General features: G+C 37.4%; 2 protein-coding genes across 11 annotated transcripts in view; one reads left to right on the forward strand and one right to left on the reverse strand.

The window, feature by feature from the left end:
* Positions 1-541, reverse strand: part of GLIPR1L1 (GLIPR1 like 1) — a 32704-nt gene extending 32163 nt beyond the window's left edge. The window contains exon 1 of the mRNA XM_032854761.1: positions 260-541. Within this exon, the coding sequence (XP_032710652.1) occupies positions 260-436 (177 nt within the window). The 5' untranslated portion in view covers positions 437-541. The remainder of the gene's footprint in view (positions 1-259) is intronic.
* CAPS2 (calcyphosine 2) overlaps positions 1-17127 on the forward strand; it is a 57142-nt gene that overhangs the window by 2842 nt on the left and 37173 nt on the right. For 3 of the 10 annotated variants that reach the window (XR_004382327.1, XM_032854751.1, XM_032854756.1), the window contains exons 1-5: positions 7425-7484; positions 11403-11505; positions 14176-14225; positions 16144-16189; positions 16282-16407. Coding sequence is in view for 7 of the 10 variants with exons in the window: in XM_032854751.1 (XP_032710642.1) it covers positions 11425-11505; positions 14176-14225; positions 16144-16189; positions 16282-16407 (303 nt within the window). In the remaining 3 variants the exon portion in view is untranslated. Of the gene's footprint in view, positions 1-7424; positions 7485-7734; positions 7827-11402; positions 11506-14175; positions 14226-16143; positions 16190-16281; positions 16408-17127 lie in introns of those variants that run through there. The other 7 variants (XM_032854753.1, XM_032854752.1, XM_032854754.1 and 4 more) reach the window with 7 other exon arrangements.

Genomic DNA, 17127 nt, shown 5'->3' on the forward strand with positions numbered 1-17127 from the left:
CCCCCCCCCCCCCCCCCCCCCCCCCCCCCCCCCCCCCCCCCCACTAAAGGGGGCTAAGCTTTGGCAATATACAGCTTCAGGTTTTCCTTTTTCGTCCACTCCTATCACTACCCGGGAGGATAGCCCAGCTAAAACGTGATTCTTAACTGCCTGGTGAAAGCCCAGATTGAATTCATATAAATGAATCCATCAGATTTATCGCCCAGAGATACCTTAGGATGAACCAGAGAAAAAACATCCCAGACCCGTTCTTTCTCACCATGTGTTTCATGTCAGCCGCGGGGGGCCATACTTTGCCTCGCAGCTCATTATGAGACTTCACGCACTCGTCTTTGAAGCGCTGGTCTGTGATAGCAGGGACTTTAGCAGACGATTTACTGGCTACCAGACAGAGACCTAAAGTCCACAAGCAACTCAGTTTTTTCCTCAGAACCATGGTGAGATGCAAAGGATGCTCTGAATGTGTGGACAGTAACGGCTAGGCCAGCCGTCATCCTTGGTCCCTGGGGACCAAGCTCTCTACAGGCTCCATCCTCCTGCACAAGCTGGAGCTCAGGGAGCTCTGGCGCTGATGCTCAGCAGGTTGCCCCAAGAGGGCGGGGCCAGAACCCTAGGCAAGACAAAGAGCAGGATTATCCCATCACAAAGCCCTGGGCTTCAGAAAAGCATGAGCCGCCCCCTGGTGCAGTTTTAACCATCCAGGGCGCTTTCTGCGGACCCAATCAAGAATCACTGTGGCGGGCCCCTAAATTGCTATCCAGATCAGACGTAGGGCACAGTGTTACCTAAAAAGGCAACATGTATTAGATGCTGAAAACGGACCAAGCCTGTACAAAACCCTATATATTAGTTACACAGACTGAATATATAGTTTTATTGTTTTAAATAAACTGCAGCATCATACTGCCCATATCTCCAGAAACTGGTTATAAAGCAAGAACAGGCATTTTGTATATTCCACATAGTGTGATTATTACTTTGCCAAACACTTAATAATTTAATAGTTTGTGTTTGTTTTCTCGTTTGGAGACAGGTTGCCTAGAAAGATAAAAATAGAGAGGGTAGCCAAGTAGTTCCTCTGGACAAAATCTCATAGTTGATATCGGAACTTGGAACAAACCTAAGGTTTAGTTAGTAACCAAGTAAACTTCTGAGAAAGGATCACTTTAGTGGGCATTCGAAAGGCTAAAGCAGAGTACATTTGATCTTATTTTACCTACATTGCAATACAAACCAACTTCATTTGGTTTAATATTTTATATCCATTACATCAGTTGTTATTTAATAATGTAAGGCCCTATTTAGCCAGAGCGGCTCCATCTCTGGTTGAACAGCCATTTTGTTGTTTATACAGTAAAATTTAAACTGACCCCGCCCCGCCCCCCCCAACAGGGGACTTACTTAAAAGCAAGTCCGGGAAACTAGTAAAATATGGTCGACCAGTCCCAGGCAACAGAGCCCAAATACAAGGGCGGGTCAGGCCAGGTGGAGACATCCAATCAGTGGACCGAGCGTACTGTCTCCCTAGCTACCAAGGAGTGTGGGCCCTGCCTTTTGGGCGCCAATGCTGACCAAGGTGATAGGCTAGTTCAAATAGCTACTATGGGGTGAATTGTAATCCAATTGGTCACCTGTGTGACCTAGCATGACTATGCAGCTTTCTCTGTGTGTTACAATCTCATTGGCCACCTGTGTGTAGCCAGGCTCAACCACATGGCCTTTGCCATTTAAAAGTTAGTTTGTAAGGCTGGGAGGGGTCGCTCTTTCTATAAGGGGTGGCCCAGAATGGTCGGTTTGATTCTCGATGCTTGGTGTGAAATAAAGCTTTGCTTGACCTTCACTTCGTGTCAGTCTCGCTCCTTTGATTACGGACCTAACAATAATAAACCAGCATTTTTTGTGGGATGTTAAATGATATTTTCCAGTATTTCTGTGTTTCAAAGAAATACTTTTATTTGAAGATTTAAGGTTGTTTACAATGCCATTTAATTTAAGTAAATACTTATTTATATCAACTGAATAGCCTAGTCAATAAATCTTGCCACTAAAAATCAACTTTGGTGCAACTAGTTACCATTTTTAAATAGAAAGTGGAAAATTAGGGGGTGCATCACTGTCTCAGTTGGTGGAGCATGTGACTCTTGATCTTGGGGTGGTGAGTTCAAGCCCCATGTTGGGTGTAAAGATTACTGAAAAACAAAATCTTAAAAAAAAAAAAAAGAAAGCAGAAAATTAAATTATAAAATGGGGGAGAAAATATAACGATCCTAATGGAAATTCTATTGAGTAGTAGAGAAAATATCTGTCTGCCTCTGCTGATGGAGAATTATAATATATGTGACTTTAACATTACTTACACAGTCCAAACTGAGATTGTCATATCCCACACCCCGACCTGGATCCTTCCACAATTTCCCTATCTCAGTTAATGACAGCTTCATCCTTTTGATTGCTCAAGCCCTGAACTTTGGAGGCTTTGGTCCCTTTACAAATTCTGTTGTCTCTGTCTTTACATTTTCAGAACATGACCACTGTTTAGCATTTGAAATGGCACTCCTTGATTTCGTGGATAATTGCAATAGCTTCCTGCTCCTGCTCCTAACCTTCTATAATTTATTCTCAAGACAGCAGTCAGCGTGATTGTATATAATCTTAAGCACACTTAAATACTTTGAGTGTCTGGTATGTTTTAGGCGTTTTTTCTGATGCTTGGGATTACAACCATAAGAAATAAAACAAAGCAATCTGCCTGTCTGGAATTCTAGTGAAAGGAGAGAGAGAATAAATGATAAACATGATAAATAAATTTTATAGCATGATAAACCTGATAATATTTATGGAAAAAATAATTCAGGTTAAGGAGTTTGGGAGCCCTGGGGTGGGTGTGGAGGTGAGGATGGCAGAGTGTGGTTTCAAATAGGGTGATCAGTGTGGCAGTATGGAATACTTTGAAAAGGTGACTTTTTAGCAAATACTTGAAGGGGATGCAAGAAGGATGTATGTGGCTACTGGAGAAAGAGTGTTCAAGGAAGAAGGAGTTTAAATACAGGTTGGAACTATAATACTTGGCAAAAATCGTGTGGAAGATGGGAGAGCTTAGTGATTATAGTTGAACTATTCTAAGGTCCTTGGATTTCTGGGGAAGAGTAGAAATATGGAATAATTTTGACTTTGGTTGTTTTTTTTTTTTTAAAGATTTTATTTATTTGACAGAGAGAGATCACAAGTAGGCAGAGAGGCAGGTAGAGAGAGAGAGGAGGAAGTAGGCTCTCCAGCGAGCAGAGAGCCCGATGTGGGGTTCGATTCCAGGACCCTGGGATCATGACCTGAGCTGAAGGCAGAGGCTTTAACCCACTGAGCCACCCAGGTGCCCCTAATTTTGTCTTTGTTAAGTGATGCATACATTTAAGAATAACTATTAAAAAATATTTTTCAAATTTTTTTTGAGCATTGAGAAAATTTTTTGAGCATTTCTAGGACCTCATTCTATTGTCTCTATGTGTATTTATCTTCATATTCAAATATTTAAATACTAATTCTCAACATAGTGTCCAAAATGATCCTATTAAATATAAGTCAGATCACTCATTTGCTCAAAACCTTCCAACTGATGGCTTCTCATGGCAGTCAAAACAAAATCCCAAGGCTATCCTCACTATTACCTTCAAGGCCCTAACCAAGGAGACCCTTTTCTGATCTCATCTACTTTCCTTCCCTTCCTTTTCTCTCCTCCAGATACTCTGGCCCCTTTATTGTTCCTTTAAAAAGTGAAGGTCCTGGGTGCCTGGGTGGCTCAGTGGGTTAAGCCTCTGCCTTTGGCTCAGGTCATGATCTCAGGGTCCTGGGATCTGGTCCGCATTGCGCTCTCTGCTCGCTGGGGAGCCTGCTTCCTCCTCTCTCTCTCTCTGCCTGCCTCTCTGCCTACTTGTGATCTCTCTCTCTCTGTCAAATAAATAAATAAAATCTTAAAAAAAAAAAAAAAAAGTGAAGGTGCTGCTACCTTAGGGCATTGCTCATTTCTTTTGCCTAGAACTCTTTTTCCCAGAAAACTACATTGTTAGTTTCTCATCTCTTTCAAATATTTGCTCAAAAGTCATCTTCTTAAAATACCTCAGAGTGGTATTTTACATTACCCATCCTACACCTATCACTTCCTATTGTCCTTTTTATCTGTCTTATATTTTTCCATAGCCCTTATCCTCACTCATATCAGATGTAATTTATTTACATTTTCATTTCTCCCTTCATTTGAATGTAAGCCCCATGAGGCAGGGATTGCTTATTATTATTTTTTTTACTCCTGTATACCCAGAATCCCAAAAGAGTTAAATATTTGATGAACAAATTAATAAATGCATCTTTTCAGACTCCAATCATTAGTTCCTTTTGAGAAGTCCTCCAATTAGAAGGGATCTTTTGTCATTAAATCACCTCATGATCCTATATCTTATTACTTTCTTTCTCTTATCCCCTCTGTATTAGAGTTATCCAGAGAAACAGAACTAATAGACATAAATTCCCACCCCACTCCCTTTTTATACACACAGGTACATACACACAGATTTTCAAGAAATTGACTCCGACAATTGTAGGAGCTGGCAAGCCTAAAATCTGTATGGCAAGCTGACAGGTTGAAGATTGGGATAAGAGTTGATGTTGTACTCTTGAGTCTGAAGGCTAGAAACTCAGGCAGAATTTCTATGTTGCTCTCTGGAAGCAGAATGCTCTGGGAACCTTGTCCTTTGGAGGTACTTTTGGAGACATCACCACAGAGTCATGACTGAGTAACTCCTTGGCTATGATTAATTCAGCCTCTAGCCCCTCTTCACCTCCTGGGAGGCCCGAGGGTGGGACTGAAACTTCCACCTCCTATCACAGGCTTGGCTTCACCGGCGACCAGCCTCCACCCTTCAGTGCTTTCTAGGAGTAACCTCATTAAAATAACAAAAGAAGGTTCATTGCTGTTAGCATTTAGGAAAATTCCAAGTGTTTTAGGAGCTCTGTGCCAGAAACAGGGAGGAAGATCAAATACATATTTCTTATGATAAATCACAATATCGCAGCCTCCCCTCTTTTCAAAACCCTCTGATGACTTCCTGTCACACTTATAAAATCCAAAATCCTAGGTTTGGCCCACAAGGCATGATTTAATCTGACCATGGCTAATCTCTGTCTCCTAGTCCACATTCTCCACTGGCTCACTGGCCTCAACCACATCTGTCTGCTTGACAAGGATGGTCTATCCCCAAGCTTTTTGCACTTGCTATTCCCTTTGTCTGCAGAATTCCCTTCAGCAAACCCATATGTGATCCTACAACGTTATCTTTTTCTGTCAGTGTCTATCCAGTAAACTGTTGTATTTTCCTTTACACTAATTGCTACCCGAGATGATATTTTATTTAATGTTTGTCACCTCAGATTTTAACCTTTACTGAAACAGTGGTTTTTATTTGCTTTATTGCTATGTGTATAGCCCCTAGGACAGCTACTGAACACTTATGCCTTCAGTAAATATTTATTAATGAGGAAATGAGCCCTCTTTAACTTTCTAATAATATTGTATACAATTGTAAGCTTCTTTAGAAATTATCTTATTCACCATATATATACTAGATGATCCATAACTATTTTAGAATCAATTTTAAAGGCAATAAATACTAGGTTGGCTCATATACTTTACTTTTTCTAACACTGGATGCATTTGCAGATAATACGTGTTCAACGGATGTTTGATGACCTTCAAATGCAAATTATTTTAGATCTGCAAATAATATAGGTTAACACATGGCTAATTTAGTATTGTTTTATGTATGAAGAAATTAACTAGTTGTAATAACAACAGAACTTTGGTGATTGTTTTGAAAATGGGCAAAAAAGTGCAATTTATATGTAGGGGCCAAAGGCAGGCCACTCCAAATGTGCCACTTTGTTATACTGATTATTTTAGATAAAAGTTACTTAAGAAACGGCCAATACAAAAAGAACACTCTGGCCTGCTGAAAGATAACCTCTTATACCTTATCACTAGTGAGGAAATTTAGAGCCCTGAAGGCTGCATAAACAACACTTGTTACTTTTCACTAATATACTATCCCAGCCCAAATTCTGTTTAGAATAATTTACCAAAATCCCATAGTTTTCTTTGTTTTGTCAACTCCTCACAGATGTATTGTCTCTTTGTCTGAAAAGTATAAAAACTGCCTGCTTTGGTCATTTCTTTAAGTCTCAATTTCATTATTGGACCTCTGTGTGCACATGCCTTGTCTCTTTCCCTGTAGTCTGTCTTGTGTCAGCTTCATTCTTAAACCAGCAGGAAGACCACAAAGGGTAGAAGGAAAACATTTTTCTCCTCTTTCTATATAGTCAATAATAATCCAATATTACTGCTTTTGTAATAGATGTTTTAAGACAATGTTTAAAAAAAATGTATTCCTAAAGGCTTAGAGAACCATATTCAGAAATACTGAAGCAATTTATGTGTACTAAGCTTAAGTGCCAGAAACAGACAAGAAAATGTCCTCATGTTATTTGCTTGAATAGTTATCTGTGGAATGGGCAAGGTAGGTTGTGCACTAGAATTGTTTCAGTTCTTTAAAAACATTTTAAAAGTTGAAGTTGAGTTTCTTGTTTCATTTTTACTTTATTTTTCCAGTTTAATACTGTTTTTCTTTCTGTGTGGGGAGAATGAGTCGATGAATTTTATATAGGGAAGAAATAGGAGTGATTACCTTATACTCACTGTAAATGTATTTGTGTTTTTACTCCAAAACTGACTCCAACCTGCAAATTTAGATATATACATTTTGAGGGGAGCTAACTTTGAAAAGACACTCTAGATTAGAAAAACAACTAGATTTTGTGGTTGGAGAACTGCATTAGGTGTCAGAGGGTCTTGGTTCTCCTTTGAGTATTACAGTTGGCTATGCAGTTCAGGAAGGGTACAGGCATATTACAGTGGAGTGGAACCCAAGAAATATCTCAAACCAGACCTTTCCTTTCATTGATTTGGAGTTGATGACCAAAGACATTGCATGGAGAGCAAGGAATAAAATGGAAATTTCCTGATTACTGGGCTTATTTCCTTTCCGTTGTACTGGTATCTTAATTTTTTTCCTCTATACATCTATATATCTATGTATCTATATTTATATATCTCTCTATAATATTGTAAAGCAGTCTTGTCTTTTTAAATAATCGCAGGTTCCTTGAGAGTCAACATTACAGCACAATTCTTCCCCTCATAACATCTCTTTGGAATCTGAACTCTTGCTAGATGCTCTATAAAATATGTTAAATAGAACAGAGTTAAATGAAGCATTATACAACAGCTGTCTGGATCCGGACCGGGTTTTGGCTCTCTCTCTGAGCTGAAGCCCAGATGTATGAGTCCTCTTCCAGATCCCCTCCGGGATTTAGAGGCGCCCCAGAACTAGTCCGGGGTTAAGGCTCAGAGGCCGCTGCAAGGATTTCAGCACAGCTTTGCGGTGAGTACACCTGCAGGATAGCCCTCCGGTGAGGGCCCGTTTGGCGGAGGAGCGACTCTACAGAGTATGCGGCAGGAGGTGGTGTGGAAGGATCGAGAGATTTGGGCCAACAATCTTCTCTTCCCTGGAAGTGGGAGAGAGTTTGGCGGCCCAGCGTGGGGACGCCTGTTCCTAGGCAACCTGCAGCCGCAGGCCTGGGCTTTCTGGAGTCTACCGGGAACTGTGTCTTTCCAGCTTGTCCTCCTGTCTGGAGCTGTCTCAGGAGTTTCTCGGTAGAATTGCCCCAGTTGGTACCCTTTTCATCCTTCCCACTGTGGAACTGCTCTTTACCCAGCTTATTGGGTCGAGTCAGGTTGGCTATCCCGTATGTCCCACCCCAGTCCACGAATCTAAGATAGGAAGAGGGCGGAGCATCACTTGTACTTTGCAGGTGCCTTGATGTATAATCTTAACTTCGTGGGGAGTGATGTACAGACAATTACTATGAGATTAAGAATGATATCATGTTCATTAGGATACTTGGGTCTGTGATCACCTGGGGCCCAAGATAAACTTGGTCCTCACCTGCATGGGGGTTAAATACTAAATCTTTTCCCTCTCCTTGATTATGGGATGGATTGGATCAGTTTATTCTTCGCTTTCCTTTATGTTCTGATTTGGTATAAGCATATTATAGCCGCTAATATCACTAACCAAGAGAGAAGTGGTGATAATTGCAATCGGAAGTAATCATCCTTAAAAAATAAAGGAAGTGGGAGATGAGTTAATTTCTTTTTGGTAGCATCAAAGATAATACGGTAAGATTTGAATCTGTTTGTCAACAATATTCATTACATGCTAACTGTAAAATCTCACCACTTGGCACCAGTTTGGGTGGAGACAGCCATTCAGAAGTGCTTTTCCCTGCTCCTACCACCTTCATTTCCAATATACCCCAACTGTATATTCTGTGCTATAGGACAAGGACAGACTTTGGTCTGCGTTCCAAAGATCCGCTAACATGCTGTTTATTTGAAATTCTGATTCTTTTGCCACTATGTTTGGGTTTCTGGTGTTCTTGAGTCTCTGCAGCTAATTCTTCTCTTATGATCTGTGCAAGCAGGGGAATAGTATTAGAAAGAGGTCTGAAACTGGTGTAAATTCATTTTCAGTAATAACTGGTAAATAATTTGGGAAAGTAAATGTTCCCATTTTGGGGTCTCAGATTCCTTAGTTTGAAAGTCAGAAGTTTGAGCTGTTTTTATCTCTGCAGTCGTGGCCTAATTCTTTGACATAAGGTGTCGGTAGCCTCACAGCTCTAATTCTATAGATCCTGGAGTGTTCCACATACGACAGTTGCCTTTTGATACTCCTGTTATATTGGAGTGAACCATTTGTATGCTACATAGTTCTGAAATAACTCATACCTGAGTTGACTGAATTTACTTACTTAACAAAGATTTATTAAGTTCCTACTGTTTTCTAGGCTTTCTGTTAAGTGCTGAGATACAAGATAAGCAAAACCATAGTCCTTGCCTTTATGAGGCTTACAGTATAGTATGAAGGGTAATAGCTACCAGTCATGCTTTGAATGCCTTATCTATTGTTTGAGGACAGAATTTATATGTGGCTGTGGTCCTTTCATATTTAGGTTCAGAGGAAGGAAACGAAGAATATGTTTAAAATGTGTACAGGTATTTGACTATGCATTAATTTCTTTATTGGCTAAAATATTTATTAAGTATCTACTATATTAAGGACATGAGATACCAACCTTCGTGGACTTGATAGTTTATTAGGGACATGAAAAGAGTTAATTACAAGTGAAAAGTAATGACTGTCAAGCTTGGGGGAAGTACAGGGACTAGGGGGTCCTGGAAAGAGGATTTAAATTTTGCTGTTTTTATTATTTGCAAATGAATCATGGTTGTATAAAGTGACCTATAGTGATTTGAAATGGCTATTGTACTTTCTAAGGTGTAAATAATTGTGTGGTTGATGTGTGGAGAAAAGCACTTAGCTGATTGCTCAGTATCCCTATTTCTACTTGGGTTTGTTGGCTGCTAACCATCATGGCAAATACAACAGCTTTTGTGATGTGATTAAAGCAAACAAAAACTTTCTCTCCCCCCAACCAAAGCAATAACAACTTCAAAAAGTTGCTTCTTTGTGAAAGATAACTCAGAAAAAAAGTCAAATTATTTTTAAATCCAGTAATTTGTGATGTTTTCAGAATATATCTACTGTTGGTTGGTAAGTCTTCCTGACATTACTCTTGAAGTAGAAATCTAATCTTGGGGTATGAGGTTTAGGGGAAGGGGCTATGGAAATGGGGTAAAGGGAGCCATACAGATAAATTAGTGAAGAACTGGGATATCTTTCAGGATTTCATTGGGCCTGCAGTAAAACTACATTTTAATAGTAACAGTGATGGCTACCATGTGTTGAATAATCATGTTCTACTTAAAACAGGAAGATGAGAAAGGTGCTAACATTAAACTCATTTTACATATTAGAAATATTGGCTCTGAAAGATTAAGTTTTTATCCAAGCTTACATTACAGGGAAGTGTCAAAAATGAGGATTTTAATGTCAGTCTATCTCTATGCTGATACTATGTCATGCTATCTTTCCTTAAAAATTAAGAAAAAAAGTTTACTATTAAAATAAATCCAAGTCTAATAATAGAAAAAGAAAGTACAAATTGTTAAACAACAAATCCTCAGTAATATAAGGTTGAAGTGTAAAATAAAATCTTCAAAATTTGTATCACTGAGATATTCATATGATTTTTGTCTTGTACATTTTTGTTCGAGTTGATTATTTTCAGCATTCTTTTACATGCATTTTTACCAGTTGCCTCATCATTTCTTTTTTTTTTTTTTTAAAGATTTTATTTATTTATTTGACAGAGATCACAAGCAGGCAGAGAGGCAGGCAGAGAGAGAGAGAGGAAGGGAAGCAGGCTCCCTGCTGAGCAGAGAGCCCGACGCGGGGCTCGATCCCAGGACCCAGGATCATGACCCGAGCAGAGGGCAGCGGCTTTAACCCACTGAGCCACCCAGGCACCCCTGCATCATCATTTCTAATTGGACCATCCACTCTATTTTATTCTTTGTATCAGAGAATACTGCTTGCCTAACACATTTTTTCATTTGCTTACTCTGGCAAAATCAAAACTCATAAAAGTTTAAGAAAAGAGTAAGGAAAATAAGTTTACACCACTTTGTGGTAGGGAAGTACAGACATTTGTTTCCTATTACTGCTGTAAAAAATCACTACAAACACAGTGGTCTGAAACAACATAAACTCATTATTTTATAGTTCTGGAGGCCAGAAGCACAAATGACAGGGCTACAAATCAGGGGCTAAAATAAGATGTCAGCAAGGCTGGTTGCTTCAGGAGGCTCCAGGGGAAAATTCATCCTTGCCTCTTCTAACTTGCAGAGAATGCTCATGACTTCTTCCTCTGTTTTCAAAGCCAGCTTTCTAGTATCTTCATTCCTCTCTGACCTGTGCTTTCCTTCTTCCATCTTCTCTTTCTTACTCTGATCGTCTTGCTCCTCCTTGTCTAAGGACCCTGGTGATTACACTGGGCCTTCTAGATAATTTCCACACCTCAGGATAATTTCCACACCTCAAAATCCTTTACATAAATCACATCTGAAGAGTCCTCTTTGTCATGTAATGTAAACATATTCACAGGGTCCAGTGATTAGGACATGGACATCTTCAGAGAAACCTATTCAGACTAGCATTTGCCTCTTAAGTGTTGCCCCACATAATGTTATTGCGCCACAAAAAGTTGATTTTGGTGAAAGAAGCAACAATGATTAACCACATGATTTCTTTCCATGAAATAGTGTTATGTAGTTTGTATGACTTATTTAAAATTAGAGTAAGAGTTATCATTTTGTATGTTTTTTACCTTTTTCCAAGTATACTGCAGACGTGAACTTGAATGGATTTAGAGGTTAAAGGAATTGCTGCTTCTCTTACAAATCAAACTCAGCCGTTCTCTGGAAGAAAGAAGCTGCTGCAAGTACGTGTGCTATATAATTTTCCTCTCATAAGATGATTAATTAAATAATTTTCTGACTCTTTTCTTCATGTTTTTATGACAACTTATACTCACAAATATTTAGGATCCATATATTCTGGATTTGAAGAATTGAGTGGCCCAAACTGAAGATAATCATTATTTGAAAGTGGGTCATTACTTGAATTAGTTTTATTTTAAATAATCAAGCATATTATTATTGTTTTCATATTCTTATTTAAAAAATTATTTATGTATATCTGCAGAAAATAAAAGAAATAAGGATAGTAGAAAGAAGAGAATATTAGTATACATTTTGTATTAGCTAGGTAGAAAGAGAATCAGAGCTTCTATTATTAAGACTTTTATTCTTCATAACCTTCATAATATTACCACTGTGTGTATATATATCATTGATTAAGTGCAAAGTTATAGCTGCTTTGTCCCTGTTTCCACCACAATTGGGTATATATAAATTTTCGTTTAGAAATACATAAAAGTGATAGGTATTTCCTTGCCATTTAAAAAAAATATATATATATTATTTACTTAGTAGAAGGAGAGAGAGAGAGGGTATGAGCAGAAGTGAGGAGTAGCAGGAGAGAAGCAGATGCTCCACTGAGCAGGGAGCCTGATGTGGGGCTCGATTCCAGGACCCTGAGATCATGACCTGAGCAGCAGGTAGACACTTAGCTGTTTGAGCCACCCAGGTGCCCCATACTCAGCTTTTTAAATAAAGGGGCAGCTAGTAGATATTTTTGGCTTTATGGGCTGTTGTTTCTTTTGCAACCACTTAACTCAGCTGTTGTATTGAGAACACACAGACAGTTCATAAATAAATAAATAAATCGTTGTGTTCCAATTAAACTTTATTTATAAAACAGAACTAAGCCATAGTTTGCTGGCTATCTTTATTTTTCTTCTGAATTGGCTAGCGCAGTTTTGTTGGAATTAGCTAAGAAAGGTAACTGTCATTCTGAAATAGGTAGGTCTGTGACTTCAAGACTGTCTTTAAGTCTGTTAAAACATTTTCTGGGAGATGATTACGGTGATGACCATGACTATGACAACTATAATTATATTCTATTTAGATTTTCTTCCTAATCTACCCTGATGTTTCCCAAATACAATTAAGAAAATCTTTGGGGCACCTTGGTGCCCCAAACAACTCAGGTTTGAACTACACAGGTCCACTTATATGTAGATTTTTTAAAATACATACAGTATAGTACTGCAAATGTCTTTTCCTTATGATTTTCTTAACATTTACTTTCTCTAGCATACTGTATTGTAAGAATGCAGTATATAGTACATATAACATACGAAATATGTGTCAATTGACTGTTTATGTTAACAGTCAACAGTAGGCTAATAGTAGTTAAAGTTTGGGGGGAGCTAAAATTTATAAGTAGATTTTTGACTCTATGGAGGAGGCAGTTGGCACCCTTAACCTCAGCATTGCTCAAGGGTCAACTTAATACATATATTCCAATTAACTCATCATTTCGTGATTTTACATTTCTACATTTTTAACTTTTTATTGGGATAATATTTAAACTAATGCCATATATTAAAGCTCATACTGAATTGAATTTGTTTTCTCTTTTATGATCAGTTAGAATGATGAAGCTCAATCTTGAATGTAATTTCTGTACTTGCTATCAGTACAACAGAAATGACCAGTTAGACAACATTTCAGAAGTAAGGCAGAAGTGTTGATGCATGAGTTGTTTTGTGGCCTTATTAACTTCAAATTTTTCTATGACTTATATATATTTATTGTATGGTATCTAAGCTCACTATAATTTTCATATCTTTGCACAATTTTTTGGAAGTGAGACTGAACATCTACAAATGTATATGTATATATTTGTCACTTCTTTGCTTAAATCCTGCAGTTTTCTCATTACCTTTAGGACATGGTCCAAGGTCTTTGACTTGTATTATGTAACAGCTCTGGCCACCATTACTTTCTCACACTCCCCATTTTAGCCCTTTCTAGCTGCTAACTCCTGGGTGTGGGCCAGTGCAGGATGAGTTGTTCCTCCTGGCTAAAGCACTTTTTTCCCCTCTGTCTTAATCTGGCTAACTCCTACTCATCCTTCGGAGTTCCATTTAAAGGTTACTTTTTTTGTTTTTGAAAATGCTTCCTCAATTTCCTAGACTTGTTGGGTAAAATGCTATATGTAGTTGCTCTGGCATAGCACATTTTTTTTTTTTTTCACATTATTGTTTGAGTGAATGTCTTCCTCAGCCGACAGTGCCCTGAGGATAAAGATGATCTGTGTTACTTATCATCCTATGTCTCAAGCACAGTAGCGAGAGGCTTAATAAATATTTCTTACGTAGGGGCGCCTGGGTGGCTCAGTGGGTTAAAGCCTCTGCCTTAGGCTCAGGTCATGATCCCAGGGTCCTGGAATCGAGCCCCACATCGAGCCCCGCATCGGGTTCTCTGCTCAGCAGGGAGCCTGCTTCCCTTCCTCTCTGCCTGCCTCTCTGCCTCCTGTGATCTCTGTCTGTCAAATAAATAAACAAAATCTTTAAAAAAAATATTTCTTACGTGGTATTTACTGAGAAAATGGTAATCAGCTTTCTTGCATTGACTCATTGCTTATCCTTTAAAGTATAAATAAAGGGTATATATGTACTGATCTTTTCTTTTTTTAATTAAAGCAAGGACAGACTCCAAGATCATGGGCAATCCAGAATCTTAGTCTACCTGTGTAAGTCACATTTCTTCACACTTGAGCTGTTAAATGGGCAAATATTTATAATATATTAACAAGTAAAAAAAGAAAGCAAAATTTGATATGTAGTTATGTTTGTGAACCATAGAAAAATTGATGTGGATATGGATAGCCTGAAAATTGCCATGCCAAAATTAAAGTAGGTTAATAGGATTGAGGGTAATACTTCTCTGTTTTGTATTTTATTTAATATTCTTACATTTTCCTGAAAAGGTTTAACTCCTGTCGTACTTAGAAAACTCAGTTAAATGAATTTGTTAAAGAAATATGTGAAATTTTGAATTTGATAACTGGGATAGTTAAAATGAATTTAATGGGAAATATCTGTGGCTTTGTTCTTATCTTGACAGATATGACAATTTTATCAGTCTTCTTTAAATTATTTTATTTGTGGACTAGACCACATTAATTTATGTTTTATATTTTACATTTTTGCCTTTTAAGATTTGAAAGGCTATGACTTTTATATCTTTTCAAGTATTTTAGACTACAGACCTCATTAGAAAATAGAACCTAAAAACCTAGTACTTTGTTAGGCTTGACCATATGAAATTAACATTTTTATCGAAGAAAAATGAGCAAGTATCAGCCATTTCACATGGTTCTACATAACAGATACCTGTGTGCTCATCTAGCCAAAGAATGGGGGTACGAGGTACGTGCAAGCTCTTGATGCAAGATACTTAGTATATACTGACAGTCAGTCATGTGCTGGTAAATATTTAGCAGCTGGTTTCCTGAAAGTGTGTTATAAGTTTATTTTAAATTTTACTTGTTAATTATGAATAAATAAGTATATTTTAAGTTGGTTATAAATTTACTGATACAGAGGACATATGGTAAGCCATTTACAAATACTAACAAAATGTATAAACTCTTTTTTATGAATTCCACATAGCCAATTGATCCTCACAGAATGCTTTCTTTGTTTCTTGCTGAATTCTGGTATCTGTAGCCAACTGATGGTTTCAGTCTGTGAACTAGTATAGTTCCAATGTGAATGTGGGTTGATTTTTTTTCATTTATTGTAAAGTGATGTGAGTGATCTATTTGTTGACTTCTGTAATAGTTTAGGATACTGGGACAATACTTCCTAAGTTTTTTGTTATTCACCATGTGACAGTTACAGATACGATAGTTTTAAGTTTAATCTGAACCATTAATGTTTTCTCCATGACTGTTTTTAAGTCTAAGAGATCAAAACATAATAAGTCAACTCCTAATTCATAGCATTTGCCAGTTTTTGAGTAAATGATCCCACTGTGGCTGATTTCAAGCTATGTGTATTATATCACTGAGCATGACTTGGAAAGAGAGACATACCATTATATTACCATACAAGTACCATACATGTACGTAACCTCTAGAACATAGACAATAGTGAAGTATGGTAGAGTCATTAAGAAGTGATGAATTTGAGTATTTATTACCTTTGTTTTTAATATAACTTATTTATTTTTAATTTTTTATAATTTTATTTTTAATAATGCTTTGTTAACAACCAGCACAAAAACTGCTGTGTATTTAACAAAAACCTTTCACAGCTGGTAGGTACAGCACACCTTTGGCTTTAGTGTACCTTTTTATTTATTTTAAGATTTTATTTATTTATTTGTCAGAGAGAGAGAGAGAGAGAGAGCATGCACAAGCAGGGGGAGGGGCAAGCAAAGGGAGACAGGGAATCTGCAGGCTCCCCACTGAGCAAGGAGCCTGATCCGGGACTCGATTCCAGGACCCTGGGATCATGACCTGAACCGAAGGCAGATGCTTAACCGACTAAGCCACCCAGGCATCCTTAGTGTACCTTTTTATATAAGCTGTAGCGTATATGATTTGCAACTATTAAAGCCTCATTTTAAAAAGTTATGGGATGCATATAGATTATTTCTTTCAGGGTTCCACGACTTGATTTGGGAAGCCTCGTTGACTCTGATGAAGAGGTAATTTTTACCTGGTATTTACTTACTATAATAAACATTTGAACACAGTATTGCATGTAGTGTATAATAAGTATTATTTAATTTTATTTTAGGATGATTTTTCACATATTCCACTTAGTACTGCGCATATTCATTTTAACCCACCAAATTCATCTTCTGCTCTTAGTTGGGTCACACCATGTCAGATATCACATACCCAGCATCATCTAAATGAACTGGTTAGTATTTATTTCTTACTACCATCTTTCAGAATTATAATGGGCATTTAAGCACCGTATTTAGTCCAGAAATTTCATTATGTTCAGTCCATGTTTTGTCCAGTTTAAGTATTTTATATATTAAGATCCCAAACAATCATGTTGGTGAAATAATTCTACTTTGTTTTACATTTTTTTCACATAGGAATAGTATTTTTAAAGTGTCTTATACAATTAGTAAAGTACAGGTTTATCCTAATAGGAAATCCAGGAATTTAAAAAATATGGTAGATTATTAGATCAGATCTTGCTTGATTTTGTCTTTTGATTTTTAGCTGTTATTGATGTAGTTGTTTTGAACTCTTTTTGCCTCACAGTCTAAATTTTAAAGTAGAAAGTGATTTCAGATGTTTCAGTGACCCTGTTTAATTCCAAAACTGTCGTCACTCCGTGATTGTCTTCTGGCTCTTGTTGAGAGATTTTTTTTAACATCATGAATTGCTAAAGTTATGTTTTTATTTAATGCTAATTAGGTGTAAATTCATCATGAATATAGGAGCAAACTCACCATAATAAATTTAAAGGCTTTTCATAAGATTTGTCTCTGGAAATTAACTTATACTTTGGGCTACTGGTATGCTTTGGAGTAACTATAAGTAACTATACTTATTCCAAACTATCTCCTTGGGACAATATTTATACTTCAAAAAATATTTAGTGTTTTATTTTGTGTTATGAACA

Source organism: Lontra canadensis, unplaced genomic scaffold (genome assembly GCF_010015895.1).
Source record: "Lontra canadensis isolate GAN:19392208 unplaced genomic scaffold, GSC_riverotter_1.0 scaffold9, whole genome shotgun sequence".
Lineage (NCBI taxonomy): Eukaryota > Metazoa > Chordata > Mammalia > Carnivora > Mustelidae > Lontra > Lontra canadensis.